The sequence below is a fragment of the Podarcis erhardii genome (assembly GCF_964252035.2).
Source record: "Podarcis erhardii genome assembly, chromosome: 12".
Taxonomy (NCBI): Eukaryota; Metazoa; Chordata; class Lepidosauria; order Squamata; family Lacertidae; genus Podarcis; species Podarcis erhardii.
The window spans coordinates 6,899,609-6,912,096 of record NC_138513.1 but is presented as its reverse complement, the minus strand read 5'-3'; the positions used below and the strand labels follow the sequence as shown (position 1 = coordinate 6,912,096).

General features: G+C 45.4%; 1 protein-coding gene across 1 annotated transcript in view; it reads right to left on the bottom strand.

Moving 5' to 3' along the window:
* Positions 1–1,771: 1,771 nt before the first annotated feature.
* VILL (villin like) overlaps positions 1,772–12,488 on the bottom strand; it is a 53,162-nt gene continuing 42,445 nt past the window's right edge. The window contains exons 16-20 of the mRNA XM_081834264.1: positions 11,936–12,080; positions 9,219–9,407; positions 7,409–7,480; positions 5,085–5,339; positions 1,772–2,386 (exon numbers count right to left, since the gene is read on the bottom strand). Coding sequence (XP_081690390.1) covers positions 2,273–2,386; positions 5,085–5,339; positions 7,409–7,480; positions 9,219–9,407; positions 11,936–12,080 — 775 coding nt within the window. The 3' untranslated portion in view covers positions 1,772–2,272. The remainder of the gene's footprint in view (positions 2,387–5,084; positions 5,340–7,408; positions 7,481–9,218; positions 9,408–11,935; positions 12,081–12,488) is intronic.

The window sequence follows — 12,488 nt, the reverse complement described above, 5'->3', positions numbered from 1 at the left end:
AGGACCCGCGAGGCCGAAAGGACACCGGAACCAGAACCACGACTGAGCGAGCCGGTTGCGCCAGACCAAACAGCCCCATCCTTGGAACACGAGCCAGAACCTGAACCCCGGACCAGGGAACACCCCAGGCCGCAACGCACACGTAGGCCACCGGCGTACCTTGAGGACTATGAATGCGACCTTCCGGGCAGGACTGGAACTTAGAGGGGAGGGGTGTTATGTACTGAGTTGAATAGGATCCAAACTGCAGCAGTCTGATTGGTCCTAGAACAATAGGCTCCAAAAGGCAGCAGTCTGATTGGTCCTAGAACAATAGGATTCAGAATGCAGCAGTCTGATTGGTCCTAGAACAATGCAGCAGTATGATTGGTTAGCAGGAACCACCCAATCATGCTCCCGATAGAAGTGAATCCACAACCTGATTGGCCTACAGTAGAATCCTGGAATTAGCCAATCATGTGCAGCCCATTGTGTAAATAATGTATATAAAGCAGATACTTTGAGGGGACATTCATTCATTCCTCCTCACCACTATGAGCTGAATAAAGAGCATGAAATCACTTTGCGACTCTGAGTATATTTCATAAACCATGGTGGGATTGACCACAAGTCCTTCCTCTTGGGGACAAAAGGGAAGACAAAACAGAAGCGCCCCAGTTTCACTTGCTGATTTCATCACGAACGAAGCTACCGCATGTAGATTTATGAAAAACGTACGCCACCGGTCACTGTGATTTGTTTTATTTCGAAATCATGGCACGGAAATGAACAAAGTGAAATGGCCACAGGTGGTTGTGATGGAAATTGTGGGGAATGTGTGAATTCCTTTGCCACTGGTGCTGTTTTTTTCTGGATGTAGGCTCTGAAAGGCCTTTGAGGCCTTTGGATGAGAAAATGTGCCATTAATCCTTGAGGAGAAAAGCTGTGTGGAGTTACAACCCTCAGGGTGCAACCTTACTCTAGGGTACCACAAACATTCATGGAGCAATCTAGGGTACCACAAACGTTAAGCCCAAGACCTACAATTCTCATTATTTAAGACTCTTTGGGAAGTTTGATCATATCCTGATCGTCATATTGTGATATTCACCCAAATCCCTCACATCCTTATTTGCCAGTGAAATGAGAGTGATTCGTACACATCAATATTACGGATGCTTACGGATGAAATCACCAGCATCTCACTCCTAGCCTGACTGGCAGTATAACAACGATAAACCTAGCAACTATAGTCAAGACTGTGACCCCAGACAGTTCACGTGGGATTCCCTCCTCTTCATATCCCTTAACAAAACCTGAGCAATACAATTATCTCTGGCCCCAGATGAGGCCACTAGTGCTCTGCCTTTCTTCCCAATCCTGACTTCATAAGAGAGAGAAGAAAGAATAGTGAGAGCAGAGACCCAACATTTGTTTTCAGTGGTACTCAAACGGATGCTTCGGGTTCCTTGCGAGCACAAGGACTAACCCAAAACACGGCCGCCTGAGGCAAAGGACAAGATGGCGCTGTCCTCTCAATTCCATGTAGAGAAGCCAACCAGACTGAACTTCAACAGGGGCAACGGGGTGGAAATTGTCCTCCGCTGTACCAGAGAGCAACGTATAGGGGTCTGTCCTCCCGACATCTTGCTGTTGCTGTCTGCCCCTCGGCATCTGCCGCCTGAGGCAACTGCACTCAGCGCTGCTTTACAAAGGAGGAAGAGAGGATGGGTCAGGGTATTCAATTCCATGCCTTCAGATTGGAGGCCAGTTGCTGCATTACTAAGGAGTGTGTGTGTGTGTGTGTGTGTGTGTGTGAGAGAGAGAGAGAGAGAGAGAGAGAGAGAGAGAGAGAGAGAATGTGACTTTCCTCCTTCCAAACTGTCCAGAATTAGCTCTAGAGGCCAGTCTTTCATTTCCCTTCAACATTGCCTGAAGCTTACAACTTCATGTGCAATCCCTGAATTTCCAAACTCATAAAATGCAAGGAACTTTCTCCCCGCACAGATAAATTATAAAAAGCTTGGCAGGCAAAGGAGGTGGCCGTTTTCAGTGGCACAGGTGCAGGGGGAAGGAAATAATCTACCAAGCCTTTGACAAAACTGATTTCAAGAGAGAGAGAGAGAGAGAGAGAGGTTTCTTTAAATAGTCCTTTTTGGTAGTGGGGGCGATGATGGAGGGAAGCACCTTTTATCCAGGCTCACTTCCTTCCACCCCTGTGGAGTTATCCCAAAATGAGTTCTAAGGAGCCAGCCAGCCGGCAGGCAGGTGTGCAGGCCGAAAGCTCCTTCGCTCAAAAGAGTCCAAATTGTTTCTTCTCATTCTGCTGCTTCCACCTGGGCATCTGGTAGAATTCGTCCTTGGTCTTCCCAAAGATGTCATAAAAATCTGCGTCAGACAGGTAGTACTGCAAAGAGAGTGAGAGGAAAGGGAAACAAGTGAGGGGAGAAGCCTGAGGGATTATGGGATTGTTCTGTTCTTGTTTCTATTATGCATTTTTAAAATAATATTGTATTTTTATGTTGTGAACTGCACCAAGATCAACAGAGGAAGGGCGGTATACAACATGAATGAATGAATGAATGAATGAATGAATGAATGAATGAAATAATAATAATAATAATCAGTGTTTTTTTTTTTTCTGGGGGTATGCTGGGGTAAGCATACACCTAAACATTTTGTGAATCTTTGTACTTTTGTCCATTTACTGTCTTTATTTCCCCCGAATTGAACTATAAATGGCGGTTATCTTGAGTCAAAATGAGAGTAACCCTAAACATTTTTTAGAAAAAAAGCACTGATGATGATAATGGTGATGAAGATAAAATAGTATTAGTAGTAATAGTAGTAGTAGCAGTAACAACAACAACAACAACAACAATAACACACAGCACCACCTAGTGGATAAAGAAAGCAGAGACACATATCAGGTCCTCCTAACATACCGTAGTTTTCGCTCCACAACACACATTTTTTTCCTCCTAGAAAGTAAGGGGAAATGTCTGTGCGTGTTACGGAGTGAATGGTTCCCTCCTCCGTGGCTCGCTTTGAAATGGGGGGTGGGGTGGGGAGGAGGGAGAGAAGCAGAGCCGGCTTGCTTTAAAGGAGCAAAGCGGGAGAGGAGAGGAGCCGCTTACACTCCTGTCCGGTTGGCTCCTTTAAAGCAAGCAGGCTCTCTGTCCCTCCTCCCCACTCAGCTCGCTAAATAGCAGCAAAGTTTTTCAGCTCGCTTCTCCCCTTAAACTCCTCTCCTGCATTATTAGCAGCATCCTTCTCCACCCACCCCACGCGTGCTCCTTGTCCCTTGAGTGCTTTTCCTTCCCTCCCCACTTAAAACGTGGTTACAAAGCACAGATCCACATGGATCCTCAGGATTTTTGCACTGGGTCACCCCAAATTCACTATCAGATCACATAGCATGTCCATGGCTACAGTTTGCACAAAAAAAATCACGCACCCACTGTTGCCTAGGGTGCAAAAACGTGGTTACAAAGCACGGATCCACATGGATCCTCAGGATTTTTGCGTTGGACTACCCCAAACTCACTGTCAGATCACATGTCTGTGGCCACAGCATGAACCACAAAAATCATACATCCACTGTTTCGTTTAGAATATTTTTTTCTTCTTGTTTTCCTCCTCTAAAAACTACGTGCGTGTTATGGTCAGGTGCATGTTATAGAGCGAAAAATACGGTTCTTGCCTCCAATATACAGTACATTTTGGGCAAGAAACTACCAACATTAGGGTCAATCTCTATTCCAACCACTTTTTAACCTCTCTTGAGATCAAGCGGGTGGCAGGAATTTTCAGCCTGTCGTATACCAAGGACTGCGGCACATTCGCCGTTCTAAACACCAGCTCAGGGGCCTTTAAAAGACGATTAGGTATGTGGCCATGGAGGATAAAGCTATGATGATAATAATAAATAATAATAATAATAATAATAATAATAATAATAATAATAATAATAATATTTTATTTATACCCCACCCTCCCCAGCCAAGACCAGGCTCAGGGCGGCTAACACCAGATATAAAACAATTGATTAAGATACAACTTAAAAACAAGATTAGAATACAACATTAAAATGCAGTCTCATTTCAATAGAAACTCAAATCAAAAACTTTTTGGGGATGAAAACATCAAATCTTCACCAAGGCCAACTATTCAGACTGGACCTACGTGGGCCAGAAAAAAGCCAGGGAAGTCCCCAGATAGGAGTTCCATCACAGAAGGAGAAAGGAAAAAGGAAAGAGGGGGAAGGGATCAAGTCGATTCTATGCGTGGCTACCACTCACAGGGACCATGCGTTGCCTCTGTGCTCAGAGGCAGCACATCTCTGGAAAGCAATTATTGGGAAGCAACAACTAGGGAGGGCTAATATGGTGCTTCTGCCCTACTTGTGGGGTCCCCATCAGCACCTGGATGGCTGATTAGGAAACAGGACACTGGACTCAAAAGGCCTCTGTCTTGGTCCAGCACAGCATCTTCTGATGTCCTAATGTCTCTTGCATGCAAGACCAGGGGACCTTTGGTTTCCAAACTGACTCATAGAAGAAGAAGAAGAGTTCGGATTTGATATCCCGCTTTATCACCACCCGAAGGAGTCTCAAAGCGGCTAACAATCTCCTTTCCCTTCCTCCCCCACAACAAACACTCTGTGAGGTGAGTGGGGCTGAGAGACTTCAGAGAAGTGTGACTAGCCCAAGGTCACCCAGCAGCTGCGTGCGGAGGAGCGGGGAAGTGAACCTGGTTCACCAGATTACGAGTCCACCACTCTTAACCACTACACCACACTACCTCTCATAGGCGCAAGACCTACCTTATTGCTGTGCTCCTTAGATCTGGCGTTCCCGAACAGACCTTGTTCCTTTTAATAAAACATTAACCTCCCTTATTCTGTGCGACCCTCTCCTGACTGCACTCAAATGTGTCTTTTAAGTGCCTCATGTGTTGTTCATGTGAGCTGCCCTTTTCACATACCTGCTTCCTGTGCCAGCGATTGTGTTAGCCACAGTGGTTGGGTGAAAACAGTGTGAGAAATGACCAGGGAGCGTGCCGCTCAGTCGGCAAGATAAACAATATTCGGTGTATTCACCTACCTCTTTCTTGGTGGGGTCCACTCCCTCTGGAAGGTCATCCACCGTCTTGTTGATCAAAGCATCTCTGTGATATGCGCCAGTCCCATTGGTCTCCACGGAGGTGGGGTTGTTGTTGTTGTAGCTGCCGCTGCTGCCACCACCGTTGCTTGAGGGCGGTTGGTGTACTGGCGACCTCCTTTCAGTCTCCGAAATGGCTGAATTTGGGGCAGGCTTACTGCTGGCGTTCCTGTTGTTCAAGTTGGCATTTTTAAGGTCCTGCAAAAATATAGGAAAAGCCCATGAACAGGAGAACACTCTGCACATTTCACATGGGGCAAGCACACCTTGCTAAGGAGCATTGGCCAGTCAGAAGTTCCTTGCCACTGAAGGAATGGGTTTCTGTGCAGTCAGTTTGAAACGGGACCCAACCCCCCCCCCTTTTCTTCTTTCTCCAAGAGAGCATTTCTAAAATACATTAACTTGAGCTGTTGAGCAAATGCATAACAAGAACACAGCTTATAAACAAAACTCTCTCCTTTATCAGTCACGGCAATGGACGACCTTGGCTGTTCCAGTGGAGTAGGGATGACATGTCTGGGACTTATCTTACCATACTCTGACGTACAGACCTAGTCCGGGAACAGCGCCAGAGTGTGTTCTTGGAGTTGGTGACCTCTTGCTCCAAGATAAGAGTATAGGAACAGGAATACCCTTTTATGGTCAGAAGTACAGGAAGGAAAACCCTTTTATGGTTAAGAGTACTGGAGCAGGAACATCTGTGATGTCAACCTGCGTGTACAAGCTGACGTGGCTGGATTCCTTGGGAAGGGGGAGAGGGTGCCTGGAGGATATATATACTGCATGAAATCTCTCATTTCTTTGGACTTGCTGCGGACTGACCACGCAAATGCCTTTCTGCTGCTCTGGAGAGCAGAAATAAAGAACTCTTTCTCTGAACCAACCCTCAGTGTCATTTGACTTCCTTCCTCCCGTCCGGGAGCATTGCAGAGCCCACCAATCGGTAAAGTTTAATAAGGCTACACCACATTCGGCCAGCCCTCAGATTTCGGCAGGACGTGAGAGCCAGCCTTCGGCAGGCAGTGAAGTTCAAGCTTCTTGCTGCACCCTTTTGCACCTAGGAAACAGTCTCGTACTGAGCCACACCTAGCGCAGTGTTGTCTACACTGACTGGCAGCAGCTCTCCAGGGTTTCAGACCAGGAGTCTCTCCCAGCCTCTACCTGGAGATGATGGTTGAACCTGGGACCTTCTGCTTCCTGAGTGCCGCTGGGCACTTACATGAAGACCCCCTTTGCTTTACGCAAGTTCAGGCTGTCAAGGAATGGTGGGCAACCTCTGGCCCATGGGCCAAATCAGCCCAGCAAGGGGATCGGTTTGGCCAATGAGGTTATTTCCTCAGAACCACACTCACCTGTCCCATCCGGCCAATGAACAACTGGGAACCTTTAAAGTGTGCCTCTGCTGGTTCCTTAACAAGTGAGTATTGCTATTAACACTGATCAAGCCATACAGCGTTAGGGCCGCATACTGAATTTCTCAACTTTCAAATTCCAAAAATGAGGCATGCTAAGAAGTTGTAATACGGCTTGGGGATTCAAAATATATTTCAGTTAAATTAGCACAATTTAGCACAATTAAATTAGCACAATTTGCTCGGTAAATAAAATGTGCATAAAAATTGCATAGAAATCATTAAAAGTGCCAAGTACTTGCAGGTATATTATATATTTAGTAGCAGCTGCAGTAGTAGTAGTATTTAGCGTTATCTGATATTTTCAGAAGGTAAAATTAAAATTATTTGGTTTTCCAAAGGCAGTTTATGGGCTTCTTCATTAAATGTAGACTCACCGAGCTAAATGTTGTACAGTCACAAAAATAATAGCAAATTTGAATTCCTTACACCCAAAGGACCCTTCATTGAAGAAATTTGCAAAAATATAAGTTTCACCCCCTAAAATGGCGCGTGGCTGCTTGGAGAGCCTGAACGGTGGAGTTGTCGATGGGGAAGCCCCTAGCACAGCCTAACCCTGACGGAATCAGGTTGGCTCAAAGCACTGGCCAGCTAATCGGTGCTCACAGCAAGCCAGCTGGGATCTGGACTTGATGCAAGCCAGTCATGTAAAGAACCTTCCTATGCAGTCGTAACTCAAGCTGTGCCCACAGAGGAGGAGGTTTACTTTCAGTCACCTGACACTGTTGTGACGTCAGGTGACTGACAAGTGACTGGCTCCACCCACTGATAGACAATGTTTCTGGCCCCTGCTGTAAAGAGACAGATGCAACCTCTGCACAAGGAAGCTGCAGCTTCCACCCTGGGCTTACTCACCATGGTGATCTCTGAAATGGTGGCTACTTTTCCCAAGCTGTTCTTAATCTCCTCGTAGGACGACTTGCCATCCTGAGAGGAAAGGAAAGAAAAACCGCTGCTATGAGAACTGCAAGGAGGCCTTAGTTACCCAAAGAGAAAGGCGATTGCAACTTTGACGCGAGACCTTGTTTTCCAAATCAGCACTTAAGCAGTGGTGTCTGGTGCTCATTGGGGCAGATGGGGTGCAAGGCAGGAGGCTGACAGTAGGTGGCGCCAGAGCCAATGGCAGGCAGAGCCAACAAAGTCTAGTTTCGTCCCCTTCGTCCTTGCTGAGTTCTGCAAAGGCAACACAGACTAAGGAGGAAGAAGTTGAGAGGCAAGGGCACTTTCTGGGCTTCTTGTAAGGAAGGAGGCAAGCAGGTGGAAGCAGCTGAAGTTGTACTGGAAGAAGCAAAGATCACCAGTGTCAAAGCAATGATTCTTCAACATCAACTTCATTGGACTGGTCATGTTGTTAGGATGCCTGATTATCGTTTTCCAAAAGCAGCTACTCTATTCCCAACTTAAGAATGGAAAGCATAATGCCAGGGCAAAACAGAAGAGGTTTAAAGACAGTCTCAAGGGAAATCTAAAAAAAACCCGTAGTATAAACACCAACAACTGGGAGACACTTGCCTGAGAGCACTCCAATTGGAGAACTGCCTTTACCAAAGGTGTCATGGGCTTTGAAGACACTCGAACTCAGGACGCAAGGGAGAAATGTGCTCAGAGGAAGGCACGTTTGGCAAACCCTCACCGTGATCAACTCCCGCCTGGACACCTATAGTCCCCACTATGGAAGGACATATGGATCCCGAATTGGCCTCCACAGTCACTTACGGACTCAATGTTAAGACCGTGTTTATGGAAGGCAATCTTACTCAGTTACGAGGGTTCGCCAAAGAAGAAGGAAGAAGATAGGGCAGTGCTTCATTTGCCCTGATGAACCAGCCTTCACTGCACCATATGATACCAGGCAGGTAGCGATGCCCACCTGTTAAAACTGCCCTGCAGTGTGCGGTCCAATTCTGGACCGAGTTCTCAGGCCAAAAAAGCTGCCCCACTCCTGTTCTAGTGAACATGCACATTGAGTGAGCATCATTTAGCAGCAAAATGGTAGACGTGTTGCTCTGTTGTCATGGCGCTTGTCTGGCGCTTGAGAGGGAGGAGTCACCAATTTGCTGGCTCTGATTGGCTTGCCTGCTCAGGTGTCACAGAAGCTGAGGCAGAGCAGCCCAGTTTCTAGTGGAACGAGAGAGAGCTCTTGAAATGCGCAACTTTCTGTGGAATTAAAAACAGGTCCCAACTAAAGAATCATGGCAAGAAAAATTGATGAACTATGCAGAACTGGCAAAACTGACATACAAGCTACAGGACAAGGATAACTATGTCTTTAAAGATGAATGGGAACCCTTTACAAAGTATTTGAAGACGCAACAAAGCGAACTGGACTCCTTGGCTGGTTTTGAATAAACATTCACAAACCTTTTATTGATAATAATCAGCTAAATAGTTTGAGGATCTATACAACTGTGTAACATGCAGAAAACAGCATTTTTAGAGAAATCAAAGACTGGAACTGAGGGAAGTTGGGGGGTGGGGGTGGGTGGGTTCTGTGGGGGGAGGGAGGGGGAGGGAGGAAAAATGGGGGGGAATAAGGGTGAGATGTTTCTGGATAATATGTTTTGTTTTAATTTTGAATAAAAAAAATATTAAAAAACAAAAACAAAAAAATAAGCTACCAAACTATGGCCTCAGTGCAGAGATGTTTTTACTTGCGGTTACTTACACTCCACTTGTAAGGGTCCCAAGCGGTGAACCAGCCCGTGAAGTTGACGGGTTCGTGACCTTGTTTCACCACAATAATCGGTGTCCCCAAGTCTCTTCCCGCTGGGTGGGTCTTCAGGTACTCTTTGGCTGAGGTCATGGACTCCTTCTTCTCATAGTCGTTGGAAGCTTTGCCAACCCAAAGGAAAATCTACAGGTGGAAAAAGGGAGATGGAGAGGAAAGAGGAAGAGTCATTTTTCCCCCGCTAGAAAAAGGCTGGGGAAACTCTGCCCCAATTTGGCTTGTTCCCCCTAACCAGGCCCACTTGCCACACACCTGATGTCGTACAAAGGTCCACAAATAACAACACTTTGGAGGTCCCGAGCCTCAAGGAGGTTAGATTGGTTTGAATTAGGGCCAGGGCCTTTTCAGCACTGGCCCCGATGTGATGCAACGCTCTGTCCCAAGAGACTAGGGCCCTGCGGGACTTGACATCTTTCCACAGGGCCTGCAAAACAGAGCTGTTCCACCTGACCTTTGGTTTGGACTCAGTCTGACCCTTATGTTTCCCTCCCCTTATGGTCTTGATTTATCAGTTATTTTAAAATGAGGCTGCATTTTAAATTGCATTTTAACCTGTATTTTAATCCCCCCCCTCTCTTTCTCCCCTATTATGTTTTTACTGTGATTTTATTTTATTGGTGTTAGCCGCCCTGAGCCCAGCTCTGGCTGGGGAGGGTGGGGTATAAATAAAATTTATTATTATTATTAGTAGTAGTATGTGATGCTAGGTAGAGAATTAGCTGCAGGGAAATGATATATAATGAACTGAAAAAAATACTGTCCTTCAGCTCTCTATATTGGACAAACAGGCCAGACCTTACGCCAAAGAATAAACGGACATAAATCGGACATCAGGAATCACAAGACAGAGAAACCAGTAGGAGAACACTTCAATCTCCCAGGACATTCTATACAAGATCTCAAAGTAGCTGTTTTACTACAAAGGAATTTCAGAAATAGACTGGAAAGAGAAGCTGCTGAATTACAACTTATCACCAAACTCAAAACCATGGAGAAACCTGGTCTGAACAAAGACCTTGGATTCTTATCTCATTATACATGACAAAGCCATTTTTCACCTTTTCACCCCTTGCTTTTTCCTGTAAGACCTATTGCAGTCGTTAAGAGTCGTCCACAGGCTCATCACAGCTATCTGCCAATCACCCATTCCCACCACCCTTCTGAGTAATACCCCTCCCCACCTTCTCACTATATAGAAGGGTCTGGAAACTTCTGTTTCAGTGTATCTGAAGAAGTGTGCATGCACACGAAAGCTCATACCAAGAACTGACTTAGTTGGTCTTTAAGGTGCTACTGGAAGGAATTTGTTTTGTTTTGACTATGGCAGACCAACACGGCTACCTATCTGTAACTGAAAAAAATACTGTTCAAAAGTAACTTTCCAGAGCCCTTTCTGTTGCGGATAATTCAGAGGGAAATTCCCAGGTGTCAAAAAAGGTTATTTACGTATGCCACTACTGCGACCCGTGTTTTGTTAGCCCCAAAATGGAAAACGAGCAAGGTCCTATCCAAAGAAGAATGGCAACTTAAGCTGGTGGAATATGCACAGTTTGCAGATTTAATTTACAGAATAAGAGAGCAAGAAGAATGTATGTTTAAAGAAGACTGGAAAATGTTTACTGAATATATGGGTGAAAATTGTGTTTATTTAAAAACGCTGGTAGCGTTAAGATAAATTCAACAGTGTAAATGAGTTTTGATGGATGTAACAAGGGATTACTGAATGGTTTAGTTCATGTAAAATATACAGGGATGTGTGGTATGCAAAATGAACTGTGGAAAGAGGAGAAGGGGAATCATTGATTTAAGGTTGTGTAAATGAATATTTTGAAATGTAAATTAGCAAATTTAATAAACTTGGGTTAAGTCTGTACCTTGTTTAGGAATTAAGGTAATATAGGCCTCTCTCCACGACTCCGGGATTTTTATTTTGAGTTGAAATGTTTTGTAATGACAATACAAGGAACTGATTTACATTTAATAAGGGGAAATATAAAAATAAGAGAGAAGGTAAAAAAGTGGCTATAGAAAAGCTAAGAATAAAGTAAATACGTATGGAAGTCAGAAAGAGGGGCGGGAGGAGGTCGATGCTCAGACAGAGCGATGTTTGAGCCTATTGATTTATGTATGGGTATTGTGATTACAAAAAATTGAAAATGTAATATAATTTTTTTTAAAAAAATAGAAAATTTAATAAAAATGTAATATAAAAAAAGAGAATTAGCTGCAGGACCAAGTTCCTCATGGAACAAGCGACACCTGCAGAAAGCAGGTTTGAAGTCACCACCGCCAGCTGATGGCTGGAGAATTCAAGACTGCTGAATAACGGTGCCCCACAGGGCTCATTGCAATACCCTGAAGTTCCAGCAATCATTGCATGATGACATTGTGACACCAAGTGATGGACAGGTGGGTGCAAAGGGGGTAGGGAAGATAAGAATCTGGCCCCGCCAGCCAGATGAGGTTCCCCATCCCTGTCCTAGACAATTAATATTATTCAATGAGCAGCGGGTATTTATTACTGAGAAGAACACCCTGTTCATTCTGGAGGGAGGCTTTGCGTCCACGCCCAAGGCATGCATGCAAACCTGCCGCAGTGGCAGCAGAACGCTTGGAAAACTCCTCTGCGGAAGCAATAGCTCATCTCCACTGACCTCCTCCCAGGTGTCCAGCAGCATGATGTCATCCTCGTCCAAGTCATCCTGGCAAAAATCCACAATCTCCGTCATGATGAACCGGCCCGTCTGATTGGAGCACTCGAACAAGCGGGGCTGGTACTGGGCAAACTGCTCTTGGAACCTGGACGACGCAACATTGGGGAGGGAGAGACTCTGCGTGAGATGAAGCCGAGTCCCTTTCTAACATCCGACGCTGATTCTAACCACTAGAGGTCAGGCTCCTAACTCCTAATTGGGAAGAAAGTGAGCTGTGGGCCTTTTAAACCACTACCAATCAGGATGCCAATCTCCTAACGGTGGACGTAGATTTGCATGCTTTAAGGTGAATGCTGTTCAGCGATCCAAAGAAGCGTTTGTCCCATGAGGGTTTTTTTAAATACAGTGGTACCTCGGGTTAAGTACTTAATTTGTTCCAGAGGTCCGTTCTTAACCTGAAACTGTTCTTAACCTGAAGCACCACTTTAGCTAATGGGGCCTCCTGCTGCCGCCGCACCACCAGAGCACGATTTCTGTTCTCATCCTGAAGCAA